The following is a 20,339-nucleotide window of genomic DNA, read 5'->3' on the forward strand; positions in this document are numbered from 1 at the left end:
TGGGTTCGATTCCTCAGCACCACATAAGCAAAAAGAAAAAAGCCGGAAGTGGCGCTGTGGCTCAAGTGGTAGAGTGCTAGCCTTCAGCTGAAGAGCTAAGGGACAGTGCCCAGGCCCAGAGTTCAGGCCCCATGACTGGACCCCCCCCCCAAAAAAAAAACAACTAATTACATGTTTCATTCCTATCCTTAAAGACAATGATTTTGTGAATAATAAAACAAGTATCTATTGAACATCTGGGTACAAGTAAGAATTTGCTCTCAAAAGACTTAGCAAGGGCTGGGAAGGTAGCTCAGTGGTAGAGCGCTTGCCTTGTATGCCTGAGGCCCTGGGTTTGATTCCTCTGCTTATGTGCACCACATAAGCAAAAAGAAAAAAGCCGCAAGTGGCACTGTGGCTCAAGTGGTAGAGCGCTAGCCTTGAGCTGAAGAGCTGAGGGACAGTGCCCAGGCCCAGAGTTCAGGCCCCACGACTGGACCCCTCCCCCCAAAAAAAAAGACTTAGCAATGGTCTTTATTACCTTATCCTGCATTAACACATTCAAGATAATTTAAAATTTGTCAAATATATTAAAAATTCATAATTTTGGTTAAATTTTTAATTGTGTCATATTATAAAGTATGATCCCACTCAAAATGTCTATTTTTATTTCTTTATTGTTTACATAATTATGTTCAAGTTTTTGCAAATATGAAATTGTAGACTTAAAATTTTAAGCACTGACTGGACAATGACCAATTCCTTCACCCAGTAAAAAATAAGTGATGGGTTGGGAATGTGGCTTAGTGGAAGTGTGCTTGCCTAGCATGCATGAAGCCCTGGGTTCAATTCCTCAGTACCACATAAACAGAAAAAGCTGGAAGTAGCACCATGGCTCAAGTGGTAGAGTGCTAACCTTTAGTGAAAGAAGGTCAGGGATATTGCTCAAGCCCCAGGACTGGAAAAAATAAAATAAAATAATGTAGCCAGGCGCTGGTGAATCATGCCTATAAACCTAGTTACTCAGGAGCCTGAGACCTAAGGATTGTGGTTCCAAGCCAGCCCAGAAAGGAAAGCCTGTGAGACTTTTATCTTCAATTAACTACCAAATAGCCAGAAGTGGAGCTGTGGCTCAAGTGGTAGAACACTAGCTTGAGCAAAAAAGGCTCAGGAACAGCATCTAGGCTTTGAGTTCAAGCTCCATCTCGGAGAGTGGGGGTGGGAGTGGGGGTGATTGAAGAAGGGGGAAGTGATGTTGAAATAATCCTTTAAGGATAATTGTTTAAGAAGAAAAAGTTGTTAATTTGGGACAACAAACAAGGCTCAGAAAACTCAGACATCCTCTCAAATTACATGCAAAAGAGGAAAATATCTAAATTTCCAGAAGAGTTCCAGATTTTGTGCTTCTTCTCAAAGAAACTTGATTGCACACCCATTTAAAATTACTGCTCAGAGGACTGTTAGGTGCTACAAGGACAGAGATAAATAAGAAATCCTGCCTTGAGGAATGAGGAAAGGCTGTGAGATATACAACTTGAACCTTTAGAAAATGGGATTGCAAAACAGGAAACAAGAGAAGCAGGAGAAAACACATGTAAGTAGAGAAGTACATGTCTGTGAAAGTTAACCGGAAGCATCACAATACTTTTTTCTTTTCTTACCTCTCAATTTGCTTATCTCTTTTAAATTAGTTCTCTCTTTTTTTTCTAGAACGCTTTTAAGCGTTAATGCCTGTCTGTCCCAGTCTTTCTTACTTTTCTTCCTTGGACAAACAAACTCATTCAATCTCAGTGGCTTTTCCTACACAATTGCATGATGTCATCGTCATCATACAATACTAATAATAAAAGGTTAATGCAGGAATGGGAATGAGGAAACAGATGACACTGTACAAAAGGAAATGTACTTATTACCTGACACATGTAAATGTAACCCCTCTGTTAATCAACTCTATTATAACAGTAAATAAATTTTTAAAAAGGTTAAGGTGTTTGTGTATGTGTGTACTCGCGCACGCTGGCCTATGGGCTCAAACTCAGGACCCTGTATTCTTCTTTATTAACTTTACACCTTAAGGTTAATGCTCTACCACTTGAGCCACATCTCCAATTCTGCTATTTTACTTGTTATCTGGACATAAGAGCCTCCTAGATTTGTTTGCCTTGGCTGGCTTTGAACCACAATCCTCATTTCTCAGTCTCCCAAGTAGCTAGGATTACAGGCGTGAGCCACCAATGTAATTTTTAATGCACAAATACTACTCAGAGATTGACACATATTATCTCATACCTAAAACATTACTGAGAGGAACCCAAATTATCAGAATTTAAGAGATCTGCTAATCTGACACATAATTCCACATGGACATATGAAAAGATTAAAAACTGGCTCCTAAGGCTCTGGAGCACTTGTCCTTTTCAGCACACTAGCACAGGGGTCACCTTCACCTCAACACCTACAGCAGTCCCCTACTTTGAGAAAACAAGCATAACTATGACACCTTCTCCAAACTATGGAAGAATGAGTCTGTATTCCTAAGGTTTACCAACCTCACCATTCCATGGTTTTCCAGATTGTCATCAACTAGTTCCCCCTCTCAAATCTACCCACATAGGCTGGGACCTAGTGGTGCTAGCCGGGGCAGGAAAGTCCGTGAGACTCTTATCTCCAATTAACCACCAGAAAACCAGAACTGGCAACGTGGCTCAAAGTGGTAAAGCATTAGCCTTGATCAAGAGCTCAGGGACAGTACCCAAGCCCTGATCAAGCCCTACAACCGACCCCCCCCCAAAAAAAACCCAAAATCTATCCACATCAGCTCCTCTTGCTGGCAGCTGAACATGATTAATTCCCCCACAGCATACATCCCTCAATCTTACCTCTTCCTCATTTTACAGTTCTTTCTTCTTTCCACCAACAGATTTTTTTTTTTTTTGTCATCAGTCATGGGGCTTGAACTCTGGTCCTGGGCACTGTCCCTCAGCTTTTCAGCTCAGGGAGAGCATTCTACCATTTGAGCCACAACACCACTTTGGTTTTCTGGTGGTTTATTAGAGCTAAGAGTATCACAGGGCTGGGAAGGTAGCTCAGTGGTAGAGCGCTTGCCTTGCATGCTTGAGGCCCAGGGTTCAATTCCTCAGCACCACATAAGCAGAAAAAAAAAGCCGGAAGTGGTGCCTTGAGCTGAAGAGCTGAGGGACAGCGCCCAAGCCCAGAGTTCAGGCCCCACGACTGGACCCCCCCCAAAAAAAAAAAAGTATCACAGACTTTCCTGCCCAGGCTGGCTTTGAACCATGGTCCTCATATCTAGCCTCCTGAGTAGGTAGGATTACAGGTGTGGGCCACCGGTGCCTGGCTCCAGATTTTTTCTAAAGATTGGAAGTCTAACCCAAGCTGGGTGCTCGTGACTCACATCTGTAATCCTAGCTACTCAGGAGGCTGAGAGCTGAGGTTCTCAGTTCAAAGCCAGCCAGGAAAGGAAACTCTGTGAGACTCTTATCTCCAAATTAACTACTCAAAAAAGCTGGAAGAGGTGCTGTGGCTCAAGTGGAAGAGCACTAGCCTTGATCAAAAAAGTTCAGGGACAGTGCCCTGGCCCAAAGTTCAAGCCCCAGGACCAACATACACATGAATAGATCTAGTATTATTAGATGAAATGTAACATATATAAGGCCCTCGGTTTGATACCTAGTGGAACTGGTTCAAATGATAGTGACAGTGCCCAGGCCCTGAGTTTAAGCCCCAGGTTTGGCACCAAAAACAAAAAAATAACCACCAACAAACAAACCAACCCAAGGGTGAAACAGATTGGAGTATAGTATGAATGTGTGGAGATGTAACAGTGAAATTCTCTCCCTTTTACAATCTAAGCCAACAACAAAATAATATAACAAAAAAAAATACCAACGACAAAAAATTAAAACTATGAAAGAACCAAGAGTCACATACTTAAAGCATGCCTATAATTCTAGGTACTCAAGAGGCTGAGATCTGAGCATCATGGTTCTAGCCCAGGAAGACAAATCCTCAAGATTCTTATCTCTGATTAACAAGGAAAAATCGAGAAGTGGCGATGTAGCTCAAGAAGTCAAGTGGAAGACCATGAGTTCAAACCCAGTACTAAAATATACAAACAAAGGAGTTACAATGACATCCAAGAATAAAATTGATACCTACTAAGGAAAGGTATTTATCTCCTTAGGTTGACAAGTTATTAAATAGTGGATAAGAACAGATTCTGCATAAGAAACTAGAACATTTAAAAGTCAGGGACAAGAGAGTAGGAAGTCAAGAGAGAGAAAAAATATCCAAGCAGCCTGCACTTTTTTTCACAAGGAAAAATGTGCCTTTTCAATGTGGAACCCAAATATAAGTGAAACAAGAACCTACCCACCTCTGGGCATATAAGGAATCAGTGGCAGAGCATTTGCCTAGAATGTGCAAGACCTTGGTTTGATCCCCAACATTGGAGGGTGGGAGAGGAAATGATAGATGTTTTTGATCTGGGAGGTTTGAGTGCATTATTCTATTTTTATATCCACATCATTGATAGAGAATAATTTTGAGTCCTAAACTAGACCAAATTGACTACCCTGGATCACACTATAATGTCATGATAACTGAGTTCAATATTTATTCTACTGCAGAATGATTAATCCAAAGTTTCACTACACAATAGGGAAGCTACCAGCAACATATGGTTACTGAACACTTGAAATGTAATAAAGATACTCAGGAGGCTGAGATCTTAGGATCGTGGTTCAAAGCCAGCCGAGGCAAGAACATCCATGAAATTTTTATCTCCAATTAACCACCAAAAAACTGGAAGTGCTCTGTAGCTCAAGTGGTAGACTGCTCACCTTGAGCTGAAGAGCTCAGGGACAGCACCCAGACTGAGTTCAAACAAACAAACCAACAAAAAAAAAACACTTTTTCACCAGAATCTGTAGGAGACAGAGGCAGAGTAGGGTTTGCAGTGGAGGGGGGAGTACCAGCAAAAGTGGGTTGGGCTAATAGGGGTGTGTGAATGAGAATGAATATAGTCAAAGATTTTAGCCTGTCAAAAAGTAGAACAATAAAACCTGTTAAGTTGTTTTAAGAAGGGTAAGAGAATGACTATGATTAATTGGGATATATGTATGAAACTGTAACATAAAGCTGTCCCTTGTACAACTAAAAATCTTGTCACTTTATCAGAATCCTTATTACTAAAATAGGATGACATCAGGACAAATTCAGGGCTACAATAAATATTATACATCTAGTTCAAAAGTCGCTAAAAGGTCCAGGTGCTGGTGGCTTATGACTGTAATCCTACCTACTTAAGAGACTGAGATCTGAGGAAAGTCCATCAGACTCTTAGCTCCAAAAAACTACTCAGAAAAATCTAGAAGTAGCACCGTGCCTCAAGTGGTAGAACAACAGCCTTGAGCAAAAGCACCTCAGGGACAGTGCTCAGGTCCAGAGTTCAAGCAGAAACAAGATAAAGAAAAAAGAGAAAAGACTCACGAAATACAGAGGAAAAAGTTATTTGTGTGTTTAGATAATTCTGTATTCAATGCAGTGCCTGGAACTAACACAGCAACCCTGTCATGAGCCAGAGACAAAACATTAAGAAACAGCAAGGCAGAGAATTTCTGGGTTTAGAGCCTGCTCTATTTCTCAATCTCTCATAACTGATATTTAATGCATTATTTGTCTTTATGCTTTAAAGGTGTAGCCCAGGCTGGTCTTGAACTCGTGATCCTCCTGTCTCATCCTCCTTGTTGATTACCAACATGCGCTACCATGGCCGGTTCTTTATGCTTTAGATCACACAGTTTCCAACTACCCAAAAGCTTTTCTTACTAATTTCCATTGGTCCAAATATTTTCTATATTTAGACTCTAAAAGTTTAACTACCACTTTTTGTGAAACCTGTCGAAAAGATCTTTTCCATGGGGCTGGGAAGGTGGCTCAGTGGGAGAACACTTGCCTTGCATGCATGAGGCCCTGGGTTCGAGTCTTTAGCACCACATAAGCAAAAAGAAAAAAGCCAGAAGTGGTGCTGTGGCCCAAGTGGTAGAGCACTAGCCTTGAGCTGAAGAGCTGAGGGACAGCGCCCAGGCCCAGAGTTCAGGCCCCACGACTGGACAAAAAAAAAAAAGATCTTTTCCAGTCTCTAAATTATCTCATTTATAACTGATAGGATATATGTTCATAATATATTATCTTGTTCTTATAAGCTGTAATTACAACTTATACAATTTTTACCTTTTGTTGAAAAGGTAAATTCCTTAAAGGACATTAAAAATATTCTGAGGCTGGGCGCTGGTGGCTCACGCCTGTAATCCTAGCTACTCAGGAGGCTGAGATCTGAGGATTGCGGTTCAAAGCCAGCCCGGGCAGGAGAGACCGTGAGACTCCTATCTCCAATAAACCACCAGAAAACTGGAAGTGGCGCTGTAGCTCAAGTGGTAGAGCGCTCGCCTTGAGCTGAAGAGCTGAGGGACAGCGCCCAGGCCCAGAGTTCAAGCCCCACGACCGACAAAAAAAAAAAAAATTCTGAAGATCAGGTTAAAATTCTTACAATATCATCTGAATAGAAATGTAAGTGTCTGTGTGTGTGCCTGTGCCAATTTTAGGGCTTGAATATAGGGGTCTGGGCACTGTTCCTTGGCTTTTTTCCCCCATCCCCCTCAAGGCTGGAATTCTACCACTTGAGCCACAGCTCCATTTCTGGCTTTTTGGTGATTAATTAGAGAACAGAGTCACACAGACTTTTCTGCCCCAACTAGCTTCAAACTGTGATCTTCAGACATCAGCCACCTGAGTAGCTAGAAGGGACTACTGAAGTGGTTGGTCCTTCCTGGGGCTTCTGGGGCTTGCATCAGCCTGGGCACTGTCCCTGAGCTTTTGTGCTCAAGGCTAGCACTCTACCACTTGAGCCACCGCTCCACTTCCAGCTTTTTTGGTGATTTAATTGGAAATAAGAATCTCAAAGACTTTTCAGCCTGGGGTGGGAACTGTATTCCTCAAATCCCAGCCTCCTGAAAACTAGGATTAAAAGCATGAGCCACCAGCGCCTGCCTGAAATGTATTTCCTTTTCTGTGAGATATAGTGTAGCTAACACTCCAACCCCATCACACATTTCACTCTAAAGTACTGTTTTAATGGGCAAGTCCTTTAAATCAGCCTTGCAAGAATGGAGGGTAAGTGAAGTTAAAAGATGGCTACAAACACTGTTACTTCATATAAGTAAATATAAGGCTCTCCTCTAGTACCATTCAATGACTGATGACCAAAATAGATTCCCCTGGGGTTTAAATTTCCAAACTTACTAGTAGATTCATAGGGACTATGAACGTTTTCCAAGTGGCACTGGAGCTGGAAGGGAGTGGAAAACTGGCGGTAACAATGTTGGCAGATAGTATGACCATCCACCTCACCATTCTGCTGATCGAGTTCTACATGGTGTTTCATATGGTTCATAAATCTGTAGCAGAGAGCAGAAAGTACAGAAAACAAGGTCAGCAGCCTTTGAGAAATACAATGATAGAACCATGAACAACCTTTAGTCTAGTTCTTTTTTTTTTGGGGTCCGGTCATGGGGCCTGAACTCGGCCTGGGAGCTGTCCCTCAGCTCTTCAGCTCAAGGCTAGCGCTCTACCACTTGAGCCACAGTGCCACTTCTGGCTTTTTTCTTTTTTGCTTATGTGGTGCTGAGGAATCGAACCCAGGGCCTTAGGCATGCAAGGCAAGCACTCTACCACTGAGCCACCTTCTCAGCCCTTTAGTCTAGTTCTTGCTCCCCAACTTCCTCTATTTCGGATAGACCTTTCCTGATCCTAGAAAAGTAGCAGATTCTTGAAACTGAAAGTTCTATGGAAGGAGATGCATTGTTTTTTGTTTTTTTTTTTTACTTTATACAAAGTTACTAAAATATCTTCCCCTTTCTACAGTATTAGTTATTTATTGATTCCCTAAAACCACCAAGCAAGATTGCATTACAGGACCTTTTTCCGAAAACAAAAGCTGATGTAACTAAGACAATTTAGTTTTTCTTTTGTAAAAGATAATCTGCAAACACTTACCGAATGTTGTTTTTTAGCCTTTTGGTACAATGTGGGCATCGGAAAGATGTGGCAACCTTAGGAAAGCTTGTGAGCTGGGCTACTTTCCCACCATCCCGTCCATAATAGAAATCATCTACTAGCATAATGAGCTTGGTCTGGACAGCATCACCAACATTTTCATTTGGCTCTGGTACTTTGGTAGGTGGTGACAGAGCAGGAATAGGTGTAGAAGAGGGTGTGGAAGTAATAGGAGCTGTCTTCTCAGGGGATGAAGGCTTTGCAGCCGATGGGACACTGGGTTCTGAATCCAGGGACTTTCCTTTCTTCTGGTATTCAACCATTTCTGGGCAACAGTACTATAAAGGAAGATGAGGTATGATCATTCTAATTATCCTCTGACCCAGGATGTGGGCAACTTGGTAACACTTTTGTTACTGTAAGTGGTAAGATTTTGTTTCTCTATCTTTTCTTTTCTTTTTTGGAGACCAGGGTCCTGTTACCCAGGCTGGCCTTTTTTGTTTTTTTTTTGGTCGGTCCACGAGGCTTGAATTCTGGGCCTGGGCACTGCCCCTCAGCTCTTTAGCTCAAGGCTAGTGTTCTACCACTTGAGCTACAGTGTCACTTCCGGTTTTCTGATGGTTTATAGGGAGGTAAGTGTTTCATGGACTTTCCTGCATGGGCTGGTTTTGAACCAGGATCCTCAGATCTCAGCCTCCTGAGTGGCTAGGATTACAGGCGTGAGCCACCAGTGTCCGGCTGGCTGGCCTTTTTGGATCAAGCAATTCTACTTCAGCTTCCTGATGAGCTGTGAGTATAAACTCACATCAGCACCCAATATTTTAGATACTCTTATTAAGTGTTCATCCTTCAGTTTTCTGTTTCCAGATCTCACTCCTTCCAGTGTACATCCAGAGCCATATAAACTCTGAGCATCAAAACTTATAGTTCTTTATCCTGCCTGCCTTAGATCACTTAGCCTGGGACTCTAAGCTCTCTAGCAGAAAGAAGTCCTACTCTTTGCCTTTAGTGAAAAGGTTAGAATACAGGAAGTAGTCAACAGTTTCTAATTGTCTCAATTATATAAATAATAGAAACGGTCAATGTTTGTACTCTTAACTGAGAATGCAGTCTGTCTTCCTGGGCAGTTTCAAGAATCTACCATGTTAAGAAAATAAAGTTAGCCAAGGTGCTGGTGGCTCATGCCTATAATCCTAGCTACTCAAGAGGCTGAGATCTGAGGATCACGGTGCAAAGCCAGCCCGGGCAGGAAAGTACATGAGACTCTTATCTCCAATAAACGACCAGAAAACCAGAAGTGATGCTGTGGCTCAAAAGGTAGAGCGCTTGCCTTGAGCTGAAGAGCTGAGGGACAGTGCCTATGCCCAGGGCAAGCCTCATGATCAACCAAAAAAAGAGAGAGTTTTATACACACACACACACACAAATATATATATATATATAGCCCTATATATATATATGTATATATATATTAGTCCTATTGAAGGTAAATGTATCCTATTACATTCCCATTAACAGATTGAGAGAGAGAATAATTCTTTAAAAAGTTTTCAGGTTAGTTTAGAACCCCTGCTTTTCAGGTTCCCAACAGGAAAGGAGGTATACAGCAGTAACTACTTAAGCTAGATCTTATCATGGGCAGGTATCACTTACACACATGTGACCTCTCAAAGCTTCAGTAACACGGAATTGAGCATTACACCGTGGACATATTTTCCGTCCACCATCCTGGAGGTCGAATACTGGAATGGAAGAGGTCACTGGAAAAAATGAGAATTAGTTAAGATTAATATGATAACAGATAGCACCAAATACTCCTGAGAGGAATATCCAAGAGTAAGCAAGCATGAGAAAACATTGTATTTAAGACATTCTTTTTACTATTCTAATTCTAGGTCAAAAGATTGGCAAACTAGAGCCAAGTGACCAAATGCAGCCCAACTTCCAGTTTCTGTTTGGTCTAACAGCTAAGAATCATTTCTCATCATTTCTGTAATTTACAGTATTTAATTTGCAGTATTACTCTACATTATTAAGTAACTTTTTTTGATTATCACTTAACTAACTTATTTTGGTTTCTGAGACAGAGTCAAACTATAGAGTACAGGCTTGCCTTGAACTCAAAATCTTCTCTTGCCTTAGACTGTGGAGTACTGGTATTATAGGTATGTACCATTTTCTTTTTTAAAAGCATGATAAGTAAGTAAAATATATGTGTGTGTATAAAACAGTATTCCAATCTTAACTATTTAAGTGTATGCTTTAGTTGCATCAAGTACATTTATACTGTTGTACAATTTCCAGAACTCTTCAACTTACACTGAAACTTTTTTTTTTTGGGTCCGATCGTGGGGCCTGAACTCTGGACCTGGGCTCTGTCCCTCAGCTCTTCAGCTCAAGGCTAGTGCCCTACTACTTGAGCCATAGCACCACTTCCAGCTTTTTTCTTTTTGCTTATGTGGTGCTGAGGAATCGAACCCAGGGCCTCAGGCATGCAGGGCAAGCGCTCTACCACTGAGCTACCTTCCCAGCCCCTGAAACTCTTTTAATTGTATTTTTTTGTCTTCTTTTTTTGGTACTGGGGATCAAACCCAGTACCAAACACTTGTGAGGTAGGTGTTTTGCCACTGATCTACACCTCAGCCCCTGAAACTTTTTTTTTTTTTTTTTGGTTGTGGGGCCTGGGCGCTGTCCCTCAGCTCTTCAGCTCAATCAAGGCTAGCATTCTACCACCTGAGCCACAGAGCCACATCCAGCTTTTTCCTTTTTTTTTTTATTATAAAGATACTGTATAAAGGGGTTATAGTTAACATGAGTAAGGTAACAGTACATTTCCTATCGAGTATTGTTACCCATCTCCTTTGTTTTTCCCCTATCATCTCTTCCCTTCCCACCTTCCCAACTCCTCCCTCCCCCACTTAAAAACTCCCCGAATAAATACCAGGAAGTGGAAAGATGTTTTGAGGGGATAGGCAAAGGGGGGGAAAGCACAAAATAGAAGGAGGAAGGGTTAGCAAATACAGCCATTATATTCAATGTACATTATGTGAAAATTGAACTATTTGAGGGTAAATACAGGAGGGGGGAAATGGGATAGAATGAAGGAAGGGGTTGACAATAAGCACTGTACTTATAACATGACTTATGGAATTGTAACCCCTCTGTACAACTACTTAATAATAAGACAAAATAAATTAATAAATAACTCCTTGGCAATCCTAGCTACTTGAGAGGTGGAGATTAGAGAATCAAGTTTCAAAGAATACTTGTATAGAAAAGTCTGTGAGAGCCGACACCGGTGGCTCACGCCTACAATCCTAGCTACTCAGGAAGCTGAGATCTGAGGATTGTGTTTCAAAGCCAGCCCAGGCAGGAAAGTCCGTGAGACTATCTCCAATAAACCACTCAGAAAACCAGAAGTGGTGCTGTGGCTCAAGTGAAGGAGCACTAACGAGCTGAAATGCTGAAGGACAGTCCTCAGGCCCAGAGTTCAAGCCCCACGACCAATCAAAAGAAAAAAAAAAGACTGTGAGACTCCATCTCTACTAATGGCTGGACACAATGATTCATGACTATTATTGTAGTAACAAGGGAAGCACAAATAGAAGACAGAAGTTTATGCAGGTCCTCTACATAAAGTGCTACTCTATCTTGAAAACAACCAGTATACAAAGGGGCCCTCAGAATGGCTCAAGTGGTAGAGTGATTGCTTAGCATGCGTGAGACCCTGAATTCAAACCCTAATACTACCCAACCAGACTAACTCCCTTTCTCCTTGGCTAACAATCAATTTTTTCTGTCTTCCATGATCTTACTACTACTTAGATAACTAATGTAGTGGAATTATACAGTATTTGTTCTTTTGTGGTTGGCTTATCTCACTTAGTACAATGTCCTAAGTTTCTTTCCATGTTGTCTCATATATCAGAAGAACATTCTTTTTAAATGTGAGAATGTACCATTAAACATACATATACATTTGTATATATAAACACCATATTTTTTGTCATCCATTCATCACTTTATGGATACTTGACTTTCACCTTTCAGTTATTGTAAATAATATAGCTATGAGTCTGGGTGCAGAAATACCAGTTTAAGTTCCCTTTTGGTTCTGGACATATACCCAGAAATGGAATTCCCAAAGTAAAAATTGTGTGTGTGTGTGCGCGCGCACACACACATGCTGGTCTGAGGAGCTGAACTCTGGAACTGGACTCTGTCCCTGAGTTTTTGTGCTCATGGCTGGCACTCTACCACTTAAGCCACAGCTCTGCTTTCAGTTTTTTGTGGTTAATTGGAGATGTCTCATGGACTTTCCAGCCCGGGCTGGCTTTGAACTGCAATCCTCAGATCGCAGCCTCCTAAGTGGCTAGGATTAGAGGTATGAGCCACGAGCACCTGGCCAAATGCTTTTTAATATTTTGTTTTGGCCAGTCCTGGGGCTTGAGCTCAGAGCCTAGGTGCTTGTCCCTGCTTCTTTGGCTCAAGGACAGCACTCTATCACTTGAGTCACAGAACTACTTCAGGCTCTGTTTATGTGGTGCTGAGCAATCAAATCCAGGGCTTCATGCATGCTAGGCAAGCACTCTACCACTAAACCACATTCCCAGTCCCTTTTTAAAATTTTTTTGAGGGCTGGGAAGGTGGCTCAGTGGTAGAGCGCTTGCCTTGCATGCATGAGGCCCTGGGTTCGATTCCCCAGCACCACATAAGCAAAAAGAAAAAAGCCGGAAGTGGCGCTATGGCTCAAGTGGTAGAGCGCTAGTTTTGAGCTGAAGAGCTGAGGGACAGCACCCACGACCAGAGTTCAGGCCCTATGACTGGACCCCCCCCCAAAAAATTTTTTTTGAGGAACCAACATACTGTTTTCCATAGTGGCTATATCACTTTACTGCCAACAGAACACAAAGATTCCACTTTTCCCACTTCAATTCTTTTTTTTTTTTCCTTTTCTTTTTTACTGTTCTGGTACTAGGGCTTGAATTAAAAGGACTGGTGCTGTCCCTTAGCTTTTTTTGCTGAAAGCTGGCGCTCTACCTCTTAAGCCATAGCTGTACTTCCACCTTTTGGCTAGTTAATTTGAGATAAGTGTCTTGTGGACTTTCTTGCCTGAACTGGCTTTGAACCGCAATCTCAAACCTCCTGGCAGTTAGAATTATAGGCATGAGCTACTAGCACTTGGCTGTATTCTTGCTTCTTGGTATCATACAGGGTATGATACTGTATCTCAATATAGGTCTGTTTTTCTTTTTTTGTCGGTCCTGGGGCCTGAACTCTGGGCCTGGGTACTGTCCCTCAGCTCTTCAGCTCAAGGCTAGTGCTCTACCACTTGAGCCATAGCACTACTTCTGGGTTTTTCTGCTTATGTGGTACTGAGGAATTGAATCAGGGACTCATGCATGCAAGGCAAGCACTGAGCCACCTTCCCAGTCCTTCAATGTAGTGTTTTTTTTTTCTTTTTTTTGTCATTCATGGGTCTTGAACTCAGGGCTTGGGCGCTGTCCTTGCACTCTTCAGCTCAAGGTGAGCGCTCTACCGCTTGAGCCACAACACCCACTCCCGGTTTTCTAGTGGTTTATTGGAGATAAGAGTCTCACAGACTTTCCTGCCCGAGCTGGCTTTGGACAGCGATCCTCAGATCTCAGCCTCCTGAGTAGCTAGGATGACAGGCGTGAGCCACCGGCGCCTGGCTCTGTGAGACTCATATCTCCAATAAACCACTAGAAAACCAGAAGTGGCGCTGTGGCTCAAGCAGTAGAGCACTTGCCTTGAGCTGAAGAGTGCAGGGACAGCACCCAAGCCCAGAGTTCAAGCCCCATGACCGAACCCCCCCCCCAAAAAAGCTGAAGAAATCTAAAACAACATCAGGAAATGGAAAGACTTCCCTTGTTCACAGGTAGAATTCATGGTAGATAGAATTACAGAATTAGTATCATGAAAATGGCCACACTGCGAAAGGTAATCTACAAATTTAACCCAATCCCCATCAAAATCCCAATGGTGTTTTTGTCACAATGAGAGAGAAAATAATCCAAAAATTCATATGGAACAACAAAAAGACCTCGAATAGGCAAAACAACTTGGGGGGGGGGCAGGGAAGCATCACAATTCCAGACTTCAAGCTCTATTACAGAGCTATGATGACAAAAATGGTTTGGCAGTGGCACAAAAACAGATCTAGTAATTAACAGAACAGACTAGAAGACCCAGAAATAAAGTCATACAGTTACAGTTACCTGATATTTGACAAGGGAACCAAAAGTGTATGGTGAATAAAAGATAGCCTCTTCAATAATTGGTGTTGGGATAACTGGACATTCATATGTAAAAAACTATAATTGTATGCCTATTTGTCACCATGCACCAAATTCAACTCAAAGTAGATCAAAAACCTCAAGTCAGACCTGAAACATCAGAAAGTATTATAAAATGGAGGAGAAAAATTAGAGCTTAAATAGGCATAGGCTGTGTCCCAAGGACACAGCAAATAGGAGACTTGACAAATGGATGTATATCAAAATAAAAAGTTTCTGTACCATTGCAACAATGAGATGTACAAGACGTTATGTCAAAAAACAAACTTTACAACTTTGGTGGGGGGGGGGGAAGGGAAGGGAAACAAAGGAGGCAACAATGCTTGATAAGAAATGCACTCATTACCTTGCCCATATAATTGTAATCCCTCTGTACAGTATTTTCACCAAAAAAAAAAAATAAGTTTCTGTACAGGGGCTGGAAAGGTAGCTCACTGGTAGAGTGCTTGCCTTGCATGCATGAGGCCCTGGGTTCGATTCCTCAGTACCACATAAGCAAAAAAAGGTGGAAGTGGTGCTTTGGCTCAAGTGGTAGAGTGCTAGCCTTGAGCTGAAGAGCTGAGGAACAGGGCCCAGGCACAGAGGTTAGGCCCCCACAACTGACCCAAAAAAAAAAAAAGTTTCTGTACAGCAAAAGACCTAATTACTAAACTAGAAAGACTGCCAACAGACTGAGAAGATATTTACCTACAATATATCCAACAGAGGCTTAATATAAAAAATATACAATGAGCTAAAAAAAAATAAGTCTCCCCCAAACTAATAAACCAATCAAGAAATGGGCAAAGGAGCTAAAAGGAGACTTCTCGGAAGCAAGAATGCCAAATGACATAAGAGAAGTGTTCAACATCCTTGGCCATAAAGGAAATGCCAACAAACAACTTTGAGATTCCATCTCACCTCAGTTAGATTGGCCAACATAAAAAACTGGAACAACAAATGGTGGCAGGGATGGGGGAAAAAGGAATCTAACTGCACTGGTGAGAATGTAAACCACTCTGCAGGTTCCTCAAAACACTAAAAACATGGAACTTCCCTATGACCCACTTACACCACTCTTGGGGCTATCTACCTACAGTATTATAAGCCAGGATCCAGTAAAGACACTTGCATACCCACGTTCACTGCTACACTGTTCACAATAGCCAGGTTATGGGAACAGCCCAAATGCCTACAATAGATGAGTGGATCCAAAAATGTGGTACATACACACAATGTAATTTTATTCATCCATTAGAAAGAATACTATGTCATGTGCAGGAAAATGGATGTACCTAGAACAAATTACGTTAAGTAAGGTAAGCCAAGCCAAGCTCGGAGAGACAAAGGGCACATGTGGATGCTAGATCTAAAATATAACTGGACATGGGAACCTAGACAGGACTCTAGGCATTCACACATGGTCAGACTAACGGAAGATACTCTTAAGGAAAGTAACCAAAGAACTCCTCTAAACATTTAAAATACTATTTATTGAAATGAATTCCAGGAAATGGAAACTTTTTTTTTTTGTGGTGGTAGTGGTAACAGTTGGTGGTGTTTGTTTTGGGGTTTTTTTTCTTTGGGAGAAGGGGCAAAGAAGGCCCAGAAAGGGAGAGAGGAAGGGTAAACAATCAGTATATACTATGAACTAAGCAACTTCTAGGCAGGGACAAGAGGGGGAAACTGGGAAGAAAGTAAAGGAAGGGGGTGACACTGTCCAAAAAAGAAATATATTCATTATCCGAATTGTAAAATGGTACCCCTATGTCTAACACCTTACTAATGATAAAATTATATTTAAAAAAACAAAAACAAAAACAAAAGAACAAAAAGGCTTCAATACTCCAGGTCTCAGCCTCCTAAGTAGCTAGGATTACTGGTGTAGGGCAGTAGCACCTGACAATAGTACTTTTTTTTGGTGCCAGTCCTGGAGCTTGAAACTCAGGGCCTGGCACCGTCACAGAGCTTTGGTCAAGGCTGGCATTCTACTACTTGAACTTCAACTCCCATTTCTGGCTTTTTTTTTTTTTTTTTGGTTAGTTGTGAGGCTTTAACTCAGGGCCTGGGCACTGTCCCTAAGCCATTTTGCTCAGAGCTATGGCTCTACCACTTTGAGCTACAGTTCTACTTCCAGTGTTCTAGTGGGTATTTGGAGGCAAGAGTCTCACAGACTCCCACCTGGTCTGGCTTTGATCTGGATCCTCTTGAGTAGCTAGGATTACAGGCGTGAGAACACTGGCACCTAGCTGATAGTAATTTTTTTTTTTTTTTTGGTCTGTTGTGGGGTTTGAACTCTGGGCCTGGCTGCTATCCCCCAACTCTTCAGCTCAAGGCTGTGGCTCTACCACTTGAGCCACAGCGCCACTTCCAGTTTTCTGGTGGTTTATTGGATAGAGTTTCATGGACTTTCCTGCCTGGGCTGACTTTGAACGGTGATCCTCAGATCTCAGCCTCATGAGTAGCTAGGATTACAGGTGTGAGCCACCAGTGCCCAGCAACAGTATTCTTTAATGCACAAAAGTTTAAAATTTTTATGTCAGTTTGGTAATTTTTATTTTCTTGCCTGTGCTTTTGATAACCAAGAAACAGAAATCACTGTCAAATCTACTATCATGCCACTTTCTTCCTATATTTTTTAAAACGCCCCCCACCCCCATCGTTTTTTGGTGGTGCTCGGGGTTGAACCCAGTGCCTGTGAATGCTAGCCAAGTGCTCTAACACTGAGGTATAACCCAGCTTGTGTTTTTGAGACAAGATTTGGAAATGTTGCCCAGGCTGCCTTTAATTCCTGGGCTCAGACAATTCTCCCATCTCAGCCTCCCCAATATTTGCGACTAAAGACATATGCAACCATATCAGCTCATATACTTAAGGTCGTTGATCTACTTTGAGCTAAGTTTTACATTTCATTTAAGGAAGTCCAATTTCCTATTTATTGGATATTACTATCTAGTTTCTCAACATCACTTGTTACAAACTTTAATATTTTTAAAGAGTTAAAATAAAAATTTCTGCCACATAAAATTATATGAAATTCAAATTTCAGAGTCCATATATTATTAAAGTGGAGCACAGCCCAGCTCATTTATTTATGTACTGTTTGCTGCTGCTTCTACACTACAACAGCACAACTCAGTAGTTGCAATGGAGGCCATATTATACACAAAACCTAATATATTTGTATGAGACCCTTTATAGAAAATCTGCCAACCCCTTTTCTGTGCTCATATCCTTAACCTGAAAACCTCTGATCTGAAATCTTCTTTAAATTCCAACTTTTAAAACACTATTGAAAAATATACTTCTTCCACAAAACCACCAATTATCCACTGATTATCCTACCCATCTTTGATCAATCCATTTAATTCGCTAATCAAACTCAGAAGCATGATTACATACAGAATTCCTCAGTAATTTTCCCTGAAGTTTCTGCAAGAAACAAAGCAACTATATTTTGTTTTTCTAATTTCAGAATGTAGATTTCTGATGGGACCAATACTTGTTAAGGGTTTTGAATGACTAGATACTCAAGGCCTCTCAAATTACTATACCTTTCATTGAAGATTCAGGTCCGCTGGTTCTTTGAGCAACATGGGTAGAACTGTTGTTGGATACCACCAATGGCCCAGGACTCTGACCCAGGGAAGGGATGGTGTTAAGAGTATTCACCAATTTGGCCACTTCATTGCTATTTTCACCAGTAACCCCTGGTCGCTTCACAGTGACAAAGCTGGCAATGCTCACTGCAGGTGGAGAGGTGAAGGAGGGAGCTACATTGGCCAAGTGATAAGCATCTGTTCACCCACCCATTACCCCATGCTGTTTGCCATCTCCTCTTCCCAAGCCTCACCTAGCTTGGGATTTGAGGTCTGGTTGGACTGGCCTGCAGGCTGAAGAGCTAGTTGCCCCAATGAGGTTGGCTGTGTGGCAGTGGGAGTTGTGGAAGTGCTGGGAGTGGACTTGGTCTGCTGTGACTGGGACTGTGGGACGGTGCTCCGAATGGTTAGAGTAGCTGGGATGACAGTGGTGAAGGTGTTGGTGGTTGGCCTCACAGGCATTGTGGAGCCTGGCCTCACTGGGGTCATCTGAGAGAACACTTGTGGGACTCCAACTGTCGGCTTAACAAACTGTGTACCTGGGGCTTTTAAAAGAGACAGAGAAATATATCAAATCTTGGTCAATGAGCTCATCTATACCCTCTCTTGCCTTTATTAGAAATAATAAGATAGGAAAAAAATTATTCCACAAACTGGTGCTCAGCAGAGGTAATCAAGAAAAGTATAGATCCTAAAATCTGAAACTGTAGTAGGTATACAAGGTGACAAAAGAAATTATTCTAAGTAACCTAAATTATTTTAAACTGAAGACTCCAATTTCTTCCAAAACATCTTCCCAAACTACCTTTTTAATTATGAGTAGATCTTTGTATTAGAAAAGAGTGGGAAGCAGTCTGGATATATGTATATAAGCCAAAGGGAAGACCTGGCTTTGAAAAAAGGGATTCATTTCTCAGAACACTAACATCTCCATCTTCTTATAAATTCAACGAAAGTACAGACTGTCCGTCTATCAGGATGTCTCTTGGCACAATTTTAGACAATTCCAAGGAGAAATATTTAAGAAATACTAGAACACTATAGGATAAACTTACGGCAAAAAAAAAAAAAAGAATCCAATGTGGGCTTCAGTAACAGAAAACAAAAACAAACAAACAAACAAAAAAAACCAAAACCAAACCAAAGACATCTTAGGAAGACAAGTATACTAGTACCCTGACTGGAGTTCTATTGTTTTTACTGAATAGTAGAAAATTTAAGATGGAAGAAATGTGAGGAATTTGGAGAAAATTATAAGATACTACTTTTTTCATAAGAGGAAAAGAATTTTTCTTGAATTCCTGGGAATTCAACCTAGTCCCTCCTCTTGAATTTTATGAAGGTGCTCAACCACTGTGTTATACTCCTAGTCTCAAGAATCTTTAGTATTAGTCACTGATAGTGTTAGCTTCAAAGAATGTATCATTTAATTTATATCGAAAAGTCAATTCTATAAGGCAAAATTTATAATCTCACCACTTATAGGAGATGTTCATAGAATACATTTGGGAATTTGGGAGTTTCCATTAATAATTCTTTCAGGATAATAAATTTAATAGCTGACTAAAACAGCTCTTAAAAAATTTATTAAACTGTTTTACTACTTCACAAAGGGTGGTGAAGAGCTAAACAGAAAAATAAAACCACCACCCTGGCCAAAGGTTAGAAAGTTGTTAAAGTTGGGCTTAATTCATTAAGATTTTTAAAAAATATTTTCTTTATACCTTTTTAATACGGGAGTATTTTGAAACAGTAAAAAACAAATCTTCTAATGCCAGTTTATTCCAAATGGATCGACATTTTTTCCTTACCTGGGACTAGTGTAATTGGTCTAACCGTTTGGCCTTGCTGTACGTTCAGCACAATCCCAACCTGATTCATTGCATTTTGTACAGGCCGAACATTCCTTACAGGAAATCCCTGTATTAAAAAGCAAAGTAATCTTTAATAAGGAGAACACCTAACACTAACATTGACTGCAGTAAAAAGAATAAAATTCCCATACTCTAACCTAATGGCTCTATCTCTATAGTTAACAGCTCTCAAATGATTGAGATGGAAAACAAATTAAGGAAATTTTGGCAAATTCTTTTTAATTGTTTGGGTTTCTTTGTTCCATTGTTTGCTTTTTGGATTTGAGACAGAGTCCAGGCTGATCTGGGTCTTGCTACTATGTAGCCCAGGTTGACCTGGATCTTATTATGTAGCCTAGTCTGGTCTTGAACTTGTGGTCCTCTTTGTTAGGCAAAATTTGAGTGACAAAACTCAAGACTGAATGAATGAAAATGAAAAGTGTTTCCTGAGTTAACTGAGCTTCAGCTTAAGGGAAAAAAAAAAGTATCTATAGACTTGACCCTAAACTGCTAAAAGCATAGAAGGAGAAAAAACAAAA

The 20,339-nt window shown here is 41.1% G+C and overlaps 1 protein-coding gene across 3 annotated transcripts in view; it reads right to left on the minus strand.

Annotated features, from left to right (window-relative positions):
• Pogz (pogo transposable element with ZNF domain) overlaps positions 1–20,339 on the minus strand; it is a 60,912-nt gene that overhangs the window by 13,924 nt on the left and 26,649 nt on the right. For 2 of the 3 annotated variants that reach the window (XM_013015272.1, XM_013015273.1), the window contains 6 exons: positions 19,759–19,867; positions 18,202–18,492; positions 17,903–18,121; positions 9,706–9,812; positions 8,053–8,390; positions 7,300–7,454 (listed from right to left, as the gene is read on the minus strand). In XM_013015272.1, the coding sequence (XP_012870726.1) occupies positions 7,300–7,454; positions 8,053–8,390; positions 9,706–9,812; positions 17,903–18,121; positions 18,202–18,492; positions 19,759–19,867 (1,219 nt within the window). The remainder of the gene's footprint in view (positions 1–7,299; positions 7,455–8,052; positions 8,391–9,705; positions 9,813–17,902; positions 18,122–18,201; positions 18,493–19,758; positions 19,868–20,339) is intronic. The other variant, XM_013015274.1, reaches the window with a different exon arrangement.

The sequence above is a fragment of the Dipodomys ordii genome, unplaced genomic scaffold (assembly GCF_000151885.1).
Source record: "Dipodomys ordii isolate 6190 unplaced genomic scaffold, Dord_2.0 Scaffold26, whole genome shotgun sequence".
NCBI classification, from domain to species: Eukaryota; Metazoa; Chordata; class Mammalia; order Rodentia; family Heteromyidae; genus Dipodomys; species Dipodomys ordii.